This window comes from Mobula hypostoma, chromosome 9 (assembly GCF_963921235.1).
Source record: "Mobula hypostoma chromosome 9, sMobHyp1.1, whole genome shotgun sequence".
Classification (NCBI taxonomy): domain Eukaryota; kingdom Metazoa; phylum Chordata; class Chondrichthyes; order Myliobatiformes; family Myliobatidae; genus Mobula; species Mobula hypostoma.
In genome coordinates this window covers 117,730,656-117,750,048 of record NC_086105.1, presented here as the reverse complement: position 1 = coordinate 117,750,048, position 19,393 = coordinate 117,730,656, and the positions used below count along the sequence as shown (strand labels likewise).

At 38.3% G+C, this 19,393-nt stretch overlaps 1 protein-coding gene across 2 annotated transcripts in view; it reads right to left on the bottom strand.

Moving 5' to 3' along the window:
- rbfox1 (RNA binding fox-1 homolog 1) overlaps positions 1-19,393 on the bottom strand; it is a 1,583,823-nt gene that overhangs the window by 1,547,800 nt on the left and 16,630 nt on the right. The window contains exon 1 of one of the 2 annotated variants that reach the window (XM_063058996.1): positions 11,021-11,188. The exons of the other annotated variant lie outside the window; for it this stretch is intronic. Coding sequence (XP_062915066.1) covers positions 11,021-11,065 — 45 coding nt within the window. The 5' untranslated portion in view covers positions 11,066-11,188. Of the gene's footprint in view, positions 1-11,020; positions 11,189-19,393 lie in introns of those variants that run through there. 2 annotated transcript variants of the gene reach the window in all.

Sequence of the window (19,393 nt, the reverse complement as noted above, 5' to 3'; positions counted from 1 at the left end):
ATGCCATTAATTCTTTTCATGCCACACAATTCCTCCCACATATACAAAATAGGGACGGATTCTACCTGGAGATTTTTAAAGAAATTTGTTCTGTTTGCAACAGTAAATTTCAAATTTTCATCCTCTTGCCTTCAACTATTGCATTTTTTTCTATTGTGCTATTTTTTCCAGTTTGACAAATCAGCCATCAAGTCAATGAATCCCTAGACAACGTTTGGATATGACCTCACCTGGAATATTATGTTCAGCACTACATTTTAAGACAGATATATTGGCTTTGAAGGGAGTGCAGGGTAGAATTACAAGACTCCTGATACCTGATCTCCAACAGCTGAAGTACAAGGCAAGCTTACTAAACTACAGTTGTATTCCATGGAAGTAGGTAATTGTGTGATATGATTAGAGATACCAAGGGACTAGAGATTTTTTTTTTGCACTACAATCTGGAATATAAGCCAAAAATAATGAACCCAGATGTTAAGATAGACTTCTATAACAATCCAAGAAATTGGTATCAGGACCTCACTGTGATGGAATGTGATATGCGGAGTAGAATCTGTTCCATTTAACGTGCCTGTTTTGGAGTGGCCACCAACTTTTGATGGGGAGCTTTGGCTTCATGGAAATTGGGTCCTACTGATGTGTCAGATGAAATTAGATTCATTTGCTTATTACATTTACATCGAAACATGGAGTAAAATGGGTTACTTGCATTAACAATTGACACAACCAAGTATGTGCTGAGGTGAGGATAGCCCGCAAGTGCCACCACACACTGCAGCACCAAACATAGTATACACAGCATTTTTTAAACTTCAAAGTGGCTGTAAATGGCCACAAGAGCTGTAGAAAACAGCTACAATTATCATTTCAGCTTTGCATGCCCTAGCCCGGGTGGTTAACAGCCAGAAGGAAAATTTTGTCCCTGTGAAGGGAAGGAAAGTCATCTGGCCAACAGCTCTGAAAGCAATGGGATGAAACATGAAAAGAAGATGGTTTGGGGACCTTAGCAACTGATACATCGTTGCAATGTTGAAAAATATTCAATGACCTCACAAGAATTTCTAAGAATCCTAATGCTCAGTTCAATCTGCTCTCTTACACATATCTTCATCCTCTGGAGCCCACTATTTACAGAATGACTTTTCATTTCAGTGTAATCACACCGCTATACCACCACACCTTCACCTCTGATAACATAATGGAATGAGTAACAAGTGGAGGAAGTAGAACTTTCTTTTCTATTCCTCCTCATCCTTTGCTCACAGAACTTGCACCACTTTGCCATGGATGGCACCTTCCCAAACCACAAGGTTAACACAAGCACATTCCCATCTTTCTCGCAGATGCTATGCAACTGGAGGAAACAGGAAGCTGGTCCTGCTGATGTGTCTTTTCTCCGTTTGAGGGGATATGTCACTGCCATGGCAGGTGAAAGCACTGGAAGATATATGGCACAAGACTTGCTCACATCGGATCCTCTTTTTCCAACCTAACATCCATCTCCTTCCCGCAGATTCTGCTGACAAGCTGCAGCTGTTTACCTTTTTACCCTTGACAGGAAAGAAAGGCAGCTGTACTATGTATGATATAGCCACTGTTGTAATTTCGTGATCACAGCATCTGATTTGTCTACATCCCAGTCTCCGGAAATAGCAATGGAAGAAGTAACAGAACATTCTATTATAGATACACTCATTGAACACAAAATATTGGGGAGGTCAATGAGAAAATTGCTTTTCATGTACTGTGCTGAGACCTTTAATATCCACCCACAATCTCTGACTGAATGCTATGACCGATTAATGATTGGCATTAACAGTTAATTCCAGCCTTCCGTTTAATTTCACATGCAGAAAATGGTGAAGCACTGGAGCTATACATTACTGTCATCGTTTGATCTTATGACTACATTGGGAGAGAAAAAGTAGTCTACCCGGAGAGTGGCATCTATTGGCTAGGAGTTTTGAGAACTGGGTTTGGAGGGCAGCCTGTACCTGTGTATCCTTCCCTTTGTGACCAAAGGTTTGTGAGTATTCATTCTTTCAGCTATCGAAATTGGCCATTTGTAGTACCCTGTAAACCAATGTGAATCACAGCCCGCTAGAGATCAAAACCAGGAATTTGCACTTGAAGACTCTCAGTTCTAAGTGTGTATTTTCCATCAAAAAAACTTGACATTCAGGTGGAAGAATGAGAAATGCGAGTGTGAGGGTGAGGGATGGGGTGGCAGAGATGGAATAAGTCTCAAGGTCTTAAGGAAAGCAGGGGAGGAAATACATAAGCCCCAATACTACACTCTGACTACAAGAGAAGTGCCAGAAGCCTGGAAGCTTTAATGCTCCACTGAGCTTTAACAGGAGATAAAAGGAATAGAGAAAGTCAATAAAGGCCAATAACCTATTCTTGGCAATGGGCAAAATGTCAGAAGCTAATCTTGACAGTGTCTACCAATATTTAAGGAAGTTAATTAAGGATAGTTAGTTTAGAATTGTGAACCAAAAGCCATGATGACCCAAAACTGCAGAATGGTTGGTAATGAAGAAGAAATATTTGGTTGCAGGAACAGGTGAATGGACTGGTTAGGTGGATGTGAACGTCTTAAGTGGAATTCAGCTTGATGAGATGCAAAGTAACAGAGAAGATAAAGGGGCAATACAATACAGGATCAAAGGTAAGATATTCTGGAATATCCACAGAGGTATAAAGGGATCTTGGAGTATATGTTCATAGATCTCTACATGTGGGAGAACAACTGGTTAAGGTAGTTAAGGCAGTATCTATTCTAAAATTTTGAAAACAGAAACGTAGAAATATAGAAATCTACAGCACATTACAGCCACTTCAGCCCACTATGTTGTGCTGACCATGTAACCTACTCTACAAACTACCTATAATTTCCCTACCACATAGCCCTCTAGTTTACTAAGCACTATGTACTTATCTAATAGTATCTTAAAAGACCCTATTTACCCACCTCTACCACCATCGCTGGCAGTGCATTCCACGCACCCATCACTTTCTGTGTGAAAAACTTATCTCTGACATTCCCCTTGTACCTACTTCCAACACCTTAAAACTATGCCCCCTCTTGTTAGCCATTTCAGTCCAGGGAAAAATTCTCTGGCTATTCACACGATCAATGCCTCTTATCATCTTACATACCTTGTATAACACAGAAGCTCACCTTGTAAACATAAAACATAGAAGTAGAGAGGTTGATCTAAAACTACATACAACCATTAACTAAATACTGAACAATACGCAGAAAATGCTGGAGGAACTCAACAAGTCGGACAGTACCTATGGAAGGAAATAAACAGTTGATGTTTCAGGCTGAGATCCTTCATCAGGACGCTTCATCACGACTCCAGTTAGAATACTGAGTACAGGTCTGGTCAACACATACACCACTGGAAGAATATCACCACAGAGGAGAGAGTAAAAGTGGCTGAAAGATCTGAAGGTAGATAGTCACCTGGACCAAATGGACTACATGCCAGGATCCTGAAAGAGGTAGCTAGAGGGATAATGAAGGCATTAGTAACAATCTTTTAAGAACCACTAGATTCTAGAATGGTTTCAGATGAAAGATGGAGGATAAGATAGTTAGATCTAAAACTAGTACATTATGCTTGAACAAGGGAGACTACAACAGGATGAAGGAGGATTTGGCTAACGTGGATTGGGAGCACAGGCTATTTGGTAGGACAGTAGAGGAACAGTGGAATACTTTTGAAGAGATTTTTCACAGTGCTCAACAAAAGTATATTCCAGTCAAAAGCAAGGACAGTAAGTATGGGGAGAGCCAGCCTTGGATAACTAAGGAAATAAAAGATAGTATCAAATTAAAAGCCCATGTGTACAAAGTCACAAAGAGTAGTGGGAGACTGGAGGACTGGGAAAACTTTAAAGAGCAACAAAGAACAACTAAACAAGAAGTAAGGAAAGGGAAGATAGAGTATGAAAGTAAATTAGCACAAAATATAAAAACAGATAGCAAAAGTTTTTATAAATATATAAAGCAGAAGAGGGTGGCTAAAGTCAACGTAGGTCCCTTGGAAGATGATGAGGGGAAATTGATATTGGGTGATAATGAAATAGCTGAGGCATTGAACGACTATTTTGTGTCGGCCTTCACGGTGGAGGACATGTCTAATATGCCAAAGAATGATGTTATGAACAAAATGGGTGAGGACCTCGATAAAATCATTGTCACTAAAGACATAGTGATGAGCAAACTAGAGGGCCTGAAGACAGATAAGTCCCCTGGTCCTGATGGGATGCATCCGAGGGTGCTGAGGGAATTGGCGGCGGTTATAGTAGACGCGTTGGTAATCATTTACCAAAATTCTCTAGACTCTGGGCAGGTCCTGGCGGATTGGAAGACAGCAAGTGTCATGCCACTTTTTAAAAAAGGATGTAGGCAAAAGACGGGCAACTATAGGACAGTTAGCTTAACATCTGTGGTCAGGAAGATGCTTGAAGCTGTCATTAAGGAAGAAATAGTGAAACATTGAGAAAGGAGTGGTTCCATTAGACAGACGTAGTATGGATTCAGAAAGGGCAGGTCCTGTATGACAGACTTACTGGAGTTCTTTGAGGACATAATCAGTGCAGTGAATGGGGGGGAACAAGTGGATGTCACATACTTGGATTTCTAGAAGGCGTTTGATAAGGTGCCGCACAAGAGACTTATAAATAAAATATGGATGCATGGAGCCAGAGGAAGTGTATTGGCATGGATAGTAGATTGGTTAACCAATAGAAGGCAGAGAGTTGGTATAAATGGGTGTTTCTCCGGTTGGCAGTCAGTGGTGAGTGGGGTGCCGCAGGGGTCGGTGCTGGGTCCACAACTGTTTATTATTTACATTGAAGATTTGGAAGTGGGGACTGAGTGTAGCGTAGCAAAATTTGTTGATGGCACTAAACTGAGTGGAAAAGCAAATTGTACAGAGAATGTGGGGAGTCTGCAGAGGGATATAGATAGGTTAAGTGAGTGAGCCAAGGTCTGACAGATGGAATACAACATTGGTAAATGCGAGATCATCCACTTTGGAAGGAATAATAGAAGAGCAGATTATTATTTAAATGGTAAAAGATTGCAGCATGCTATTGTGCAGAGGGACTTGGGAATGCTTGTGCATGAATCACAAAAAGTTGGCTTGCAGGTACAACAAGCTATTAAGAAGGCAAACAAAATGTTGGCCTTCATTGCTAGAGGGATTGAATTCAAGAGCAGGGAGGTCATGGTCTGACTATACAGGGTATTAGTGAGGCCACACCTGGAGTACTGTGTGCAGTTCTGGTCTCCATTCTTGAGGAAGGATACACTGGCTTTGGAGATGGAGCAGAGGAGGTTCACCAGGTTGATTCCAGAGATGAAGGGGTTAACCTATGAGGACCAATTGAGTCGCCTGGCCCTATGCTCTCTGGAATTCAGAAGAATGAGAGGAGATCTTATAGAAACATACAAAATTTTGGGAGGGATAGATAAGATAGCAGTAGGAAAGTTGTTTCCATTGGTAGGTGAGACTAGAACTAGGGGACATTGCCTCAAGATTCAGAGGAGAAGATTTAGGACAGAAATGAGGAGAAACTGTTTTTCGCAGAGAGTGGTGAATCTGTGGAACTCTCTGCCCAGGGAAGCAGTTGAGGCTTCTTCACTAAATATATTTAAGATACAGTTAGATGTATTTTTACATAGTAGGGGAATTAAGGGTTATGGGGAAAAGGCAGGTAGGTGGAGCTGAGTTTACAGACAGATTAGCCATGATCTTATTGAATGGCAGGGCTGGCACGATGGGCCTGATGACCTACTCCTGCTCCTATTTCTTATGTTCTTATGACTGGAAAATTGCAAATATCAATCCACTCTTGAAGAAGAGAGGGTGACAGAAGAAAGGACATTATAGACCAGTTAGTCTGACTTCAGTGGGTTAGAAAATGTTGCTGTCCATTATTAAGGATGAGGTTTTGGGGTTCTTAACAAGATGAGATCGCATGATATTACAGGAAAGATATAGAAGATTGACTGACTGGCAGGAGGCAAAGGTTGAGAATAAAGAGGGCCTCTTCTGCTTCACCGCTATTACCAAGTGCTGTTCCACTTCTTTTCCACTATATGTCAATTATTTGGATGACAGAATTGATGGCTTTGTGGCCAAGTCTGCAGACAACATGAAGATAGGTGGAGGGGCAGGTAGTATGAGGAAGTAGTGAGTCTGCAGAAGGACTTGGACAGATTGGGAGAATGGGCAAAGAGGTAGAAGATGGAAAATAGTGTAGGGAAGTGAATGGTCATGCACTTTGATAGAAGGAATAAAAGTGCAAACTATTCTCTAAGTGGGTTGAAAATTCAAAAATCTGACATACAAAGGGACTTGAGAGTCCTTGTGCAAGATTCCCTAAAGGTTAACTTGCAGGCTGAGTTGGTACTAAGGAAGGCAAGTGCAATGTTAACAATCATTTTGAGAGGATTAGAATATAAGAGTAGGAATGCAATGCTGAGGCTTTTATAAGGCATTGGTCAGATCACACTTGGAGTATTGTGAGCAGGTTTGGGCTCCTTATCTAAGAAAAGATGTGCTGACGTTAACATATGAGAAGCGCTTGTTGGCTCCGGCCCTGCACTCACTGGAGTTTAGAAGAACAGTGGGGGGGGAGGGGGATCTCATTGAAGCCTATCGAATATTGAGAGGCTTAGATAGAGTGGATGAGAAGAAGATGTTTCCTATAGAGGGTGAGTTTCGGACCACAGGACAGTGTCTCTGAATAGAGAAGCCATTTAGAACAGAGGTGAGGAAGAATTTCTTTAGTCAGAGGCTGGTGAATGTGTGGAATTCATTGCCATGGATGGCTGTGGAGGTTAAGTAATTGAGTATATTTAAAGCAAAGGTGGACAGGTTTTTGATTAGTCAGGGCATCAAAGGTTACAGGGAGAAGGCAGGAGAATGGTATGGAGAGGGATAATATATCAGCCCAACATTTAGGGCCTCAGTGACCTCAATGTTGGAGGCAGGATAAACCATGTCTCAGGTTCCATATATAGCTATGACAGGAAAAATACTCCATGACAACTTGAAATGCAAACACCTAGCAGCACATTGAACCTGGGTCTGCCTGAGATCCAGAAGTATGAAGACCCCACTGCATTTAGAGACTCTTGCTCATTCACTAAAAAGGCAGATCTAGTGGTTGAGCCATAAGTGAAATAAAATACTTGTCTGGTAGTCTAACGGTCCATCACCACTGAAACTTTATACACAGTAAATGGAAATGAAATCTTCAACTGTTTGAAATCTGATAAACAGTGTGTTGCAAACACTAAGGAAAGATAACCGACTTAACATTATACAATGAAAACCTTTTGTCAGAACCTCTGGTAAAGAGGCATAACTCTGTTTCTCTTTTCCACTGATACTACCTAACTTGCTTAGTGTTTCCTAGGTTATGTCGAAAATGTATAATGATTGTGGTGGGAAACGGAGAAGTATCTGAGGTAAGGCAGCAGACTAGATCAAATCTGTAACTGCCTTGTGGAAGATCCCTTTAAGCAGTATGCTGAGCTATCCTTCCTTTGTATGACTGTGGATATGCCACAGAGTTTATTAAGATGTTGACAAGTTATATGTACTATATATGCACATACTGTATATAGTGCAGTAATATGTACAGAGTACAGTCAACATATACAACAATATGTACAGAATTTATTAGTATGTCACAGACTTTATTAATGAATAAGGATATCACATGGCAAGTCTGTTGATATGTCAGGTTAATTGTTCCTGAATATCCCAATGGTTCCCAAAACAGCATAACATCCTTATTTAGTACAGATAAGCTTTCTTTCAATATGGATTTCAAAAACTGATGTCTCAGACTAATATTCCATTGTGCGATAGATATGTGTTCACGACTGTCATTTATACTCTGAAGTAGAAAGTTTAAATCCTAGAGTCATATTCAGAGGCTGTTCTGTCTGTTGGGGACATAATGCTGTCAGAGTGATCCATACCAAGAGCAGATTACATGGGATCTTATTCCACGAGGGACGATATCTCCAGGGAGCCACTTTACAGAACTGAATGATTGAGGATGAAAATGATTAATAGTAAGAGAAGTTTATATTAGTTTCGATTTATACTAATCACGACCATGACGCTAAAGTTTTTCTTTCACATGGACCTGGAGGTGATTAAGTACCAATGCAATCATTTAATCATAATAAACACAGAATTATTAATTCCACTGGAAATAGTTTACCCTACAGGAATGCACAATAAATCATACTTAGAATTTGCTGGTGCAAGGTTCTTAGGTCTGTTAGCACATTACACTAATGTGAGTTCAGAAAACACAGCGACCTATTGATTTTCAAACCAAGTAATTTCAATTTGCTTCACTTTGTAAGAGTACATTCAACAATTACAATCTAAACTATTCACCTGAGTGTAACACAGTAAACCCAGGTAAGCAGAGAATTGTAATGCCAAGTCTTCTTTTTAAATGTTTAAAGCGACTGTGAAGAATTAAACCATGCTCTAATTTGCCAATATCCTATGACATAGATATGAAGTTTACAATGTAGGCTCCAATTCAATTAATTTTCATTCTCCAAAAATACTCCAAATGAATTTTCCCTTTCCTCTTAAAGCTGTTTCGATGAAGTTGAGAACAATGTATGTTAGAAGTAAACACTTGCAAAAAAAGCAACTCCTTCGCCACTTAATTCAAATACCAGTGGGTGAGAAGTGGTTAATTTGTCAAAGCACTTAAATTTAATCTTCATTTCTGTAAGATATTTTAGCTTCCAGTATGTTGCCATTTAACAACAAAGGAAGGCACGAGAAATTCCACTCACTGAGGATCAGACAAGTAGAAAGCCCAGATGGTTACATGATTTAAACATTCAATATATCTGAGCAACTACTGTACACAATGGAAATATTTTGAAGAGCTATTGTGTTTCCCTGTCACAAATGCAGATATACCTGATAAATGTAATTAACAGTGCAAAATATTATAAAGATTATCCCCACTATGAAGCATCAGTTTCCTGATCATCCCTGTGATTCATTTTCACTGTGGTTATGTCACAAACTCACAAACATTGTTTCCATATCCTGGGAGTTACCTTTAATTGTGTTTAACCATAAACTATTTCAAAGTTGCCAGATGTTCTATTCATTCACACTAAAGGAATTATTTAAAATTTATTCTTCTAAGCTTTCAGAGAAAAGAATCTCACTGCATCACAAAACATGAAATGGGCATCATCAAACTGCATATGTAATATGCATTGAAGAAATCAACATTAGCTAATAGAGTCAAAATGAAAATGTTTTCCATGCATGCAAGTCAAGATATCTGATCTAAACACAGAACGACATTACATCAAACCACTTTGAATTACTTTCAATGCCTGGAATTTCTCTTCCTTGTATATCACTTAAACATAAGTCTAATTCTAGCAACAAATGTGCTTCATTAAATGCAGTTTATAGTACTCACTCAATGCATACAATCAAGCTGACAGGCATTTATCACTCAAATACAAAACATTTACAACTCATATCAGTTTGATGTAAAGTATGCTTTTGTTTTCTTATATTAAAGTTTAATTTAACATTCAGATTTCACATTTATAAGGATCATAGATCTTCATTTAAAAAACTGTTCCATTTTATTGGGAATTTGCATATTATGAAATTCGAACAGGCTTGGTTAGTAGCTATAATACATAAACCAACATCCAATTATAATTTGAAAAATAATCAATAAATAAAACCAAATTATGTCTATCTTGATCCCAATTCACATTAGTGTACTGAATACTCTAAGTAAATAACCTCCAGTGTATGATTCTAATTCATCTTCCGTTGAAGTGCATTCCAGTTAACTTGAAGTAATAACAGCAACACTTGAAGATCACATTTATTATTTCGGGACATGGGAGAGTTCTGTACTTCACTAATAATATGTGAATATGAAAAGCAAAAAAATAGTTTTGTGGCCGTGATGTTGGTCAATAGATATTCCCTTCAGTTCAATTTCTTTAGTGCATCTTTTTAATTCTGTTTCTTGCTAATAACAAAAAAAAGCACACATTACTTCTACTCACTGATATTCCTGGCTAAATTCAGTTTTCTGCTTTTTAAGAAACTCAAAAACCTTGTGTTCTAGAATCTGACAGTCTATCCTGTTATAGCGACAGATGGCTTTACATGGAAGAGCAGGAAAATACTAAATAGTTTATAAGCTCAACAGAGTTTTAGATGTACTGAGTTCCATAGTTTGGCACAAAGACAATGCCATTCCTCCTTTGTAGTTAAACCAATGTTACTGTAACCCTTTGAGAAATATGTTAGCATTCTTGCAGCAGATCAAAACATTTTTGTATGATTCTATAACATAGGTTATTTATTCTTTGAATAACCTTACGTGTCTGTAAAAAGATTTAGCTTTTCAATTTGATCAGATATAGCCGCTAGAAATAAATTATTGAATACAAATAAAAATATAATACAGTACATTTGATAATACAAAATGCTGGAGGAATAGAACCCTCATCGCTAGAAAACTGAAGGGGAATAAGGTAATTATTGTGAACAATGGAATATTATTTTAGCATTCGGCACAATGAGAAACTCATATAATTAAAACGAAATATATGCAGCACACTTGAATACATAATCCTCATAGGGTTAACACTCACAGGTACAAAACACACAGCTTCCAAGCACATAATGTTCTGCATTGTAACATTGCATCTCTCTGCCATTCAATCCGGCAGTTCCACAATCCCCGTCCTCATAAGCAAGCTAACAGTCACATACAAACACTAACCTTTCCGTATTAATTTATGTTCTGCAATTCAGCAGAAACAAAAGCAACGCAGGAGCAGCAGCTATTCAGTGTCACATTGTCCCAAAAGCATCCCAACAATGAGCTTTACATTTCAGCCCCCCTCTCTCACAAGCTGCCCTTAATTGTTTAAAGTCTTTCTCTGCCTTACCTGAAGGGCATCTCCCATGACTGCAATTAGCTGCCAAGATTTCATTGTCGGCTGTGAAATGCCTCCTGTTCCCTCACCAGGAGAACCAGAGAGGTAGAGGAAGGAATGAGAAATACCCACGTGCTGGCAATATAAATGACTACAGACATCTGTCGCACTTGCTGTGCATTTACTCTGCTCTACTCCTCTGCTTCCCTTATAATGTTTGAATCAGGTACTGAATGCTTTTAGCCTGGCCCACTAAAAAGAAAAAGGTTGCAAAAGAGCCAGAAGCAAAACATAACAGGTCTCCTCTACTGGGTTGAGGCCAATCTTTTGTTACTTCTCATGCATCACAAAGACACCCAATTCGGGCTGCTCAAGGCATTCCAAGGCAAATGACGATACCTGGACCATTGAACTATTTATTTCTGCTGCAAGTGACTCTTCGTTGTTCTTTCAAGCATTAAATATGTACTACATGACAGAATAGGGCACCTTGTACAGCTGTATGTCCACCCATGGAAACCTGTTTACTGCTAAGGTTGCAAACGTTCCATTGCAGGCTAACTGAATCTATTATTATTTAGGGTTTCCCCAACTCAACAAACACTAAAAATGAATGCAAAAACCACCGTTACATTTTTCTCATACTTAAGTTTGCATTCATGAAATATCTTAATGCACAGCAACATAAATCTCAGCTCTTCCTAATTAATTAAAACACAGTTGCTGTTAACAACCGGAAAATGTGATATTCTGCAGATTACTCTGCTAATGACAAATGCAAATTCACAGGTCTAGTTGGGTAACCAAAACAACTTCCTTATATTGGAATTTGATTACCCTTTAGCAATGTATCAAGGAGGCTTAATGGAGAGAGGAAAAACTATACGGTGATTTATGATAACTGTTCGCAGGTCAGATTTCCCATCAGACATCATCCCCAACACACAAGAAGTCTGATTGCTGGTAATGCTGTGTTGCCAGGTTATTATCACAGATGGTAATTTTGCAAGTAGCCAATTATTATTCAATTAAGGAAGAAAGGTAAAGTTAACAGTTTAGGTCAATCATCTTCAGTCAGAACCTGGAATATTCTGGCCAGAAACATTATCCTCTCTTTACTTGATGTTATCTGACCTGCTGAGTGTCTTCAGCATTTGCAGGATTTTGCTTTTTGTTTTGATTAATTAAGCCTTTATGCAATCCTATGCAGAGAATGTTCAACAAACCTGCAATATTACCTCCTAGAATTTTAAAAGGTGCTTTGAATGATATAGTTCTGTGCTTTTCATTGGTCATCATATTTTAACCCATTAAATCTCAGTAGCAATTTTTTAGTTGCTGTAACAGGAGGATTATTTCCTTTTTGTGGAATTTAGTAGATTTTAATTTTCATCTATGGCATCCTATTGTTTTCAAAGCAGACTTCGATTTCTTGAATGAAAAGCATTTGTTTTTCAAATAACATTCTTCTTCAGTTGTCTACAATGTCTTTGGATGACAGCAATTTAACCCATAAAATACTTTACCTGACATATGCAGCACTGTAATGAGAAGAGGATTATGTAGTTGCTTCTTTGAAATAATATCTGTTTGGGATTAGGCCAAGTTTAACACCAGACAAATCCACATTCCCAATCTCATTTTATAGCAGTGTTTCCGCCACACAACCTTGGACCTATTTTCAGAATAAAATTGTTTTATTTACTAATGCACCAGACATGCAGAAGAAATAGACTGGCTTACCACACTTTAGGATGACAAATGCAAAAGAAGTAATATTGATATTTAAGACTGAATAAGTCATCTAACTTGTTCCCACTCTACTTCCTATTGTAGCTTCTGACATTGAAAAGTGTTCAGGAATATTGTAAAGTTACTTCTCTTCAGCTGTCACTTTCATTTACAGTATTCGGACAGTTGTAGAATCTAGTGAGACTTCTACACTTTAGAACATTAATTAATATGCCAACCTGAGGTTTTCTGTTCTCCTTTTTCCTGTGGTTTTCTTTTAGCATTTTGAAGCTCATTGGTAAGCTGTATTAGGCTAATAATTTTTTTTCAAAATTGTCTTGCTTTTGTTAGGGCTATTGTTTCTTTGCCCCCAAAGATGTTATCCCTGTTCTTATGTCATGTGCTGTGTTATATTCATAGAACTATACTGTGTATTTGTACAACCACTGTGTTATATTCATATTTCAAATAATTATTTTTTTCTGTAGTTTTATCCTTGTTATTAAGCAAACTAGACAGAAAGTACTTATACAGACATTTATTAAAATCTAATTACACTGGGTTAATGAATTATGTTGGAAAATAGAAAAATAAATTTGACAACATATTCACATAATCTTTAATTATCTGGTGTTCATTTAATTTAATTTCTGTTGTAATGGCATAGGTTGGACCAAGGCTGTGATAAAAAAAAACCTCTTCTTTAAAAAAAGTGTTATCTAATTGTCCAAAGCTGAATATCTTAGAAGAAAAAGAGTGCTCTCACTGTCACTCTACTTTGAATGTTAATACACTAGAGTGGGATTTACTCCAAAGTCTTGGGAACATGGAGGTGATAGTTTCATCAATTCAGTTAAGTTGAAGCATAAATCATTTTAATGATGCATGCTGTCAATCCAAAACAGGCTTTAATAATTAATTTTGCTGGTATATTGTGGTACATTTTCATTTAGTAAAGTGTACACCATACACTTGGAATGATCTGTTGTAAACATCTGTATTAAAATCGACCACCTAACTGCTTTAGTAGTTTAACATTTTTACATGGTATATGCTCAATGCTATAACAAATTTTGATGTGTGTTCCTCTTCAGAGCATGGTACAACTTTTGTTTTCGATTTACTGCATGATCCTTATAAGCCTGCAGCTGGCGGCATTTTGCAAGTTATTCAGTATTCTCACTTTCCACCGTATACTACCTCAATCTCAATTGACATGAGATGTGCTTGGTTTTCAGAAGTAGCCTATGTCCACAGTGCATAGCTGCAATGGAAATGTCTGTTCCTGACTTAAGTTGGCTTGTGCAATTGTCCTCCCTTCTACACGTGTGTGTCTCCTCTTTAAAATATCCTGGTGCTTGCAATTATCAAGAATTTGGCTTGCTGAATTCAAGTTTGACACATCTTATAGGCTGCTAATCGGTGGAGCAGGCCTTAAAATTGTCCCTGTCAGAATTTTTAGGATTTAATTTCTTTCCATGCATCAAATGGAATACATGCACTACTCACCTCAGATACTTTTCTAAGTCATATAAGATGTGCAAAAATGTATTGGACAGAGGCAGAAATACATTTCTTCTTATCACACGTCCTTTTCAGTCACTGTCCATTTTGTGATAAAGTGACTTACTCAAACAGCTTCTCATTTCTAACAGGTTCTGAATGATTTGGATATGATTTCTGTCAAGGGCAAAAGCTTACTAAAAGGAAATCACCTACAGCTTATCAAATTAATACTGAATTGTAGTTTGTAGTATTAGAAACTGTACTTTATTTTGGTATTATTCTTCAGATGTCCTATTATGTCTTGAAGGAGGACCTCACAAGGACATTACAACACATTTATTCTAATGTGTGCAGTATTTATATCAGAAAAATCATGCTGAGAATTGGCTGCTAAGATCTGATAACGACTGACATGGCCACAATTTCAGAGATCAAACAACTAATGTGATCGCTCTTTTGTATGGAGACAAAGAATACAAAGCATTTGATAAACACAAGAGATTCTGCTATTGCTGGAAATCTAAAGCAATACACATTAAGTGCAGGAGAAACTCAGCAAATCAGGCAACATCTATGGAAGGGAATAAACAGTTGAAGTTTTGGACCGAGATCCTTCATCGGGACTGGAAAGCATATGCTTGAGCTCAGCATACAGCTTGCAAGGATGCAGAAATATCACAGGAGCCCATTATATCTTGGAAGTTATGGCCAGCTCACAAATTCTTAAATTATATTAATACTGTACCTTCCATAACTTGTTCATTAACCCAAGTTAATTAAAAAGTGCAAATCTGTAGAAATTATCGTCACCAGCTTACTTGCAGTATTAATACCTTATCCTTCGGAGTAACAATTCAACTGGCATGCAAATCCACAGTAAGCTCTGTCTCAATGGCAATCTTTGTAAAACTTTCCTGATTTTTGTGATGTTATTCCATGACAAGGGAAAAGAAAGATCATGGATGATAATTCTTACCATGTGTATTAAATGCAGTATGTAACATTGGCTGTAGACATGTTTGGTGCCTGCAACCTCAAGTGAATTTCTGCCCCCTCTTATAAATAAGGTGGAACAGGAATTTGTTCTTTGTTGCCAGGGTTAAACTGGTACTTGTGCATCAGATGCTAGTCCCAAAATCTCTTCTAATTACTTCAACATAACCAAATTTCAGACATATTTAGGTCAAGCATCTAAAAGAAAAACTCTATCTAGCAAAGTATTTCTGAGGTTTATTTGGAAGTGTATTACTCAATCAGCACATAGCAAGCTTCAGACACACTAAACCAGAAAATCAGAATTCAGAAAATCTACCAGTAGTAAGACCATTGAAGGATACATATTGTTCAAGATACTGGAAGAAATTCTGTGCCCTTCTAAAGATGTGTGGCATTTATTTCATAAGAAAGTAATTTGATCCAATCATAAGCATCAAAATAAAGCCAGTGCTTTATTGGGACCATAGGACCACAGCAACAGTGTCCATGTCATGGCCTGGGATTTTTTTTTTTTTGATTATTAATCCTGTTTCACCATTCACCAAGTAAATCATACTATTGCCTTCATGACATTGGAGAATGGACACAAGAAGTATTATATGGAAGAGTCTCTCAAGGTTACAGTATATGTTCAGCTTCTCAGAATGGGCTAAAAACTATGAATCAGAGATGAGTGCGTTACAACAGAATCAATACTTATAGTTTCTAACTATGCTGTTTTTACATTATATTTATCTTAGTTAGGTTGGTGCACCTTGTAGGTCTCGGAAAACCTGTGCCAACCAACTGATGGTTCTGTTCTAAGACATTTTAAATCTCTTAATGCTACACTCAGACTTTTTCACCTGCTTCAAAAGGGTGACAATCATATCAGTGCCCAAGAAGAGCAATGTGAGTAGCACTCACATCTGAGGTGATAAAGTGCTTTGAAAGGTTGGTCATATCTAGAATTAACTCCTGCCTAAGCAAGAACCTGGACCCACTACAATTTGCCTATCACCATAATATGTCTACAATGGATTCTTCAGGTGGCCTTGGATCACTTGGGCAATACTAATACTTATGTCAGGCTCCAGTTTATTGATTACAGCTCAGCATTTAACACAAACATTCCTATAGTTTTGATCAAAAAGCTCCAAAACCTGGCCCTCTGCAACTGGGTCGTCAAATTCCTCACCAGAAGCCAATAGTCTGTGCAGATGGGAAATAACATTTCCACCTCACTGATAATCAAAACTGGGGCAGCTCAAGGATGTGCATAGCCACTGCTCTACACTCTCTACACCCAAGACTGTGTGGCTAGGCACTGCTCAAGTGCCATTTATAAATTTGCTGAAGGTGCAACTATTGTTGGCAGAATTTCATATGGTGACGAGAAGGTGTGCATGAGTTACATAGATCAACTGGTTGAGTGGTGTTGCAGCAACAACCACAGAATTAATTGCAGACCAGAAAGTGTAAGATGAGGGAACACACATCAATCCTCATTGAGGGATCAGAAGTGGAAAGAGTGAGCAATTTTAACTTCCTGGGTGTTAACATCTCCAAGGATCCATCATGGACCAAACATCAATTCTGCTACAAAGAAAGCAAGACATCAGATATATTTCATTAGGAATTTTGAGGAGATTTGGTATGTCACCAAAGACACTCGCAAATGTCTACAGATGTACTGTAGAGAGCATTCTAACTGTCTGCAACACTGTCTGGTATCGGGATATTGCACAGGATCGAAATAAGTTGCAGAATGTTGTAAACTCAGTTAGCTCCATCATGGGCACCAGGCTCACTAGTGTCCAGGATATCTTCAAGGAGCAATGCCTCAAAAAGCCAAAATCCATCATTAAGGACTTCCATGACCCAGGGCATGCTCTCTTTTCATTGCTATCATCAAGGAGGAGGTACGGGAGCCTGAAGGTGCACACTCAGTGATTCAGGAATAGTCACTTCTCCTCTGTTATTAGACTTCTGAATGGACATTGAACCCATGAATACTTTTTTTTTTCTCTTTTTGCACTACTTATTGAATTTAACCATACATGTATATATACACATATATACAGTCGGCCCTCCATATCCGCGGGTTCCGCATCCACGGATTCAACCAACCGCAGATCGAAAATATTCGGAAAAAAATCCAGTAAGTTCCAAAAAGCAAAACTTGAATTTGCTGTGTGCTGAGCACTCTGCTGAATCCATGCGAATGAAGTGATGTGTAGGCATACCCTGCTGTAGTCTCCCGCCATTTCACAGATCCGCAGTCTCTCTCCAGCACTCGTTGTTTGAGCATTGTTTTCCTCTCGTTTCGTTCGTTCGCTACTTGGGTTGTGAGTGAGAGGAAGGAGTTTAAGGCTAGTAAGGGATGGCTGGCTAGCTATGTAAAGCACTACAGCCTCAAGAACTTAAAGATCATGGGAGAATCGGCAGCGGCTGATGCCGAGGCAGTATCAGTGTTCCCAGAAGAGCTACGATGGTTGCGTCTGTACTGAAGCTGTACAGGCTTTGTTTCTTGTCATTATTCCCTCAACAATACAATATAACAACTATTTACATAGCATTTACATTGTATTATAAGTAACCTAGAGATGATTTAAAGTATACGGGAAGATGTGTGTAGGTTACATACCTACGCCATTTTATATAAGGGACTTGAGCATCTGCAGATTTTGGTCCTGAAACCAATCCTCCGAGGATACCGAGAGAAAACTGTATACAGTAACTTATAATTTTATTATGTATTGCAATATACTGCTACCGCATAGCAACAAATTTCACAACATATGCCAGTGACATTAAACCTGATTCTGTTTCTCATTCAATCCAGCAGCCTGTTGGAGTATAATTGGACAAACCCGAACTAATTCACAGCCTTGCCTAAGTAGATTTTATCAGGTAAGAGGCAGAAAGTTAAATATTTCCTGACTGTTCAACTATAAAGGGCAGTAAATCCAAGGTAAAGCTCTCAACAGTAGAGAGTCACTGAATCCTTCACAGGTATCTTCCCCCCTCCCTGGTGATCATGAAATCATTTGAAGCCTGATGGTTGAAATGTCAACTAACACAAGCCTCCAGCCTGATTTACCTTTAGTCAGATCATGGCTGATAAGAACTTGGCCTCAGCTCACAGTTCACCACAGTGCTCAACTGCACTGTTGACCAAAAATTGGTCTTTATCAGCCTTGAATATATTCAATGGATTTCTTTCATTTAAGCAGGGAAAAGCAGACATTTTGTAGTCTACGGCTACTTGAATGACCTTGGAAAGCAAATGAACTTGCAAATAAGGTGTTGTTTGCAAGGATAGAGAGGTCAAGGGCTTATTTTTGTGACTTAAAGAAAAAGAGACAAAACAAAAGGATGGCAACAACAACAGGAATTCTGCAGATGCTGGAAGTTCAAGCAACACACATCAAAGTTGCTGGTGAACGCAGCAGGCCAAGCAGCATCTATAGGAAGAGGTGCAGTCGACGTTTCAGGCCGAGACCCTTCGTCAGGACAATAATAATGGCAACAACAATAATGAATATGTGAGGCATAAAAGGGAGCTGGTGGTAGGCCGTTTAATTGGATAAAATTGAGGGAACAAAATGCGTTACACAGCCAAGATGTGCTTAGAAAGGACATAAAAGGGGAAAAAAGAAAATCAGGGAGGAAAAATGGAAATTTCCTGAAAATTTAAACAAGTTGTAGTCAACCATCCATTTTGGGAACACTCCACTCTAGAAAGCAGAGAAAAATAGTTAATACTTAGAGCAAAATATGAGTATAATGGAAGAAGTAATTTATAATTAAGGAAGACCGCTATTGAGCTTAGATACATTGAATTGTTCATTGTGTTCTTTTAGGCAAGTAGATTCTTTGTAACGCTACATGATACCAACTGAGGATGTATCTGGCTTTAGGTTACCAATAGTTAGAATAAACTGATGTAGATTTTTAGTTAATGATAATTTGAAAATATTGAATTTTTTTTCTGTAACAATGGAGTACAAGCCTTGCCTGAAAATATGGGTAAGGTACTTCTTCAGAGTGGTTCCCCTCACCCCATTTATATTTCTTTGGTTACTTTACTCTCCTAATGGAGACTTGCCATAATGCATTCATTTATTGTATTATTTTTGGAACCTAAATGTTAAGAGTTTCAATTTTGGA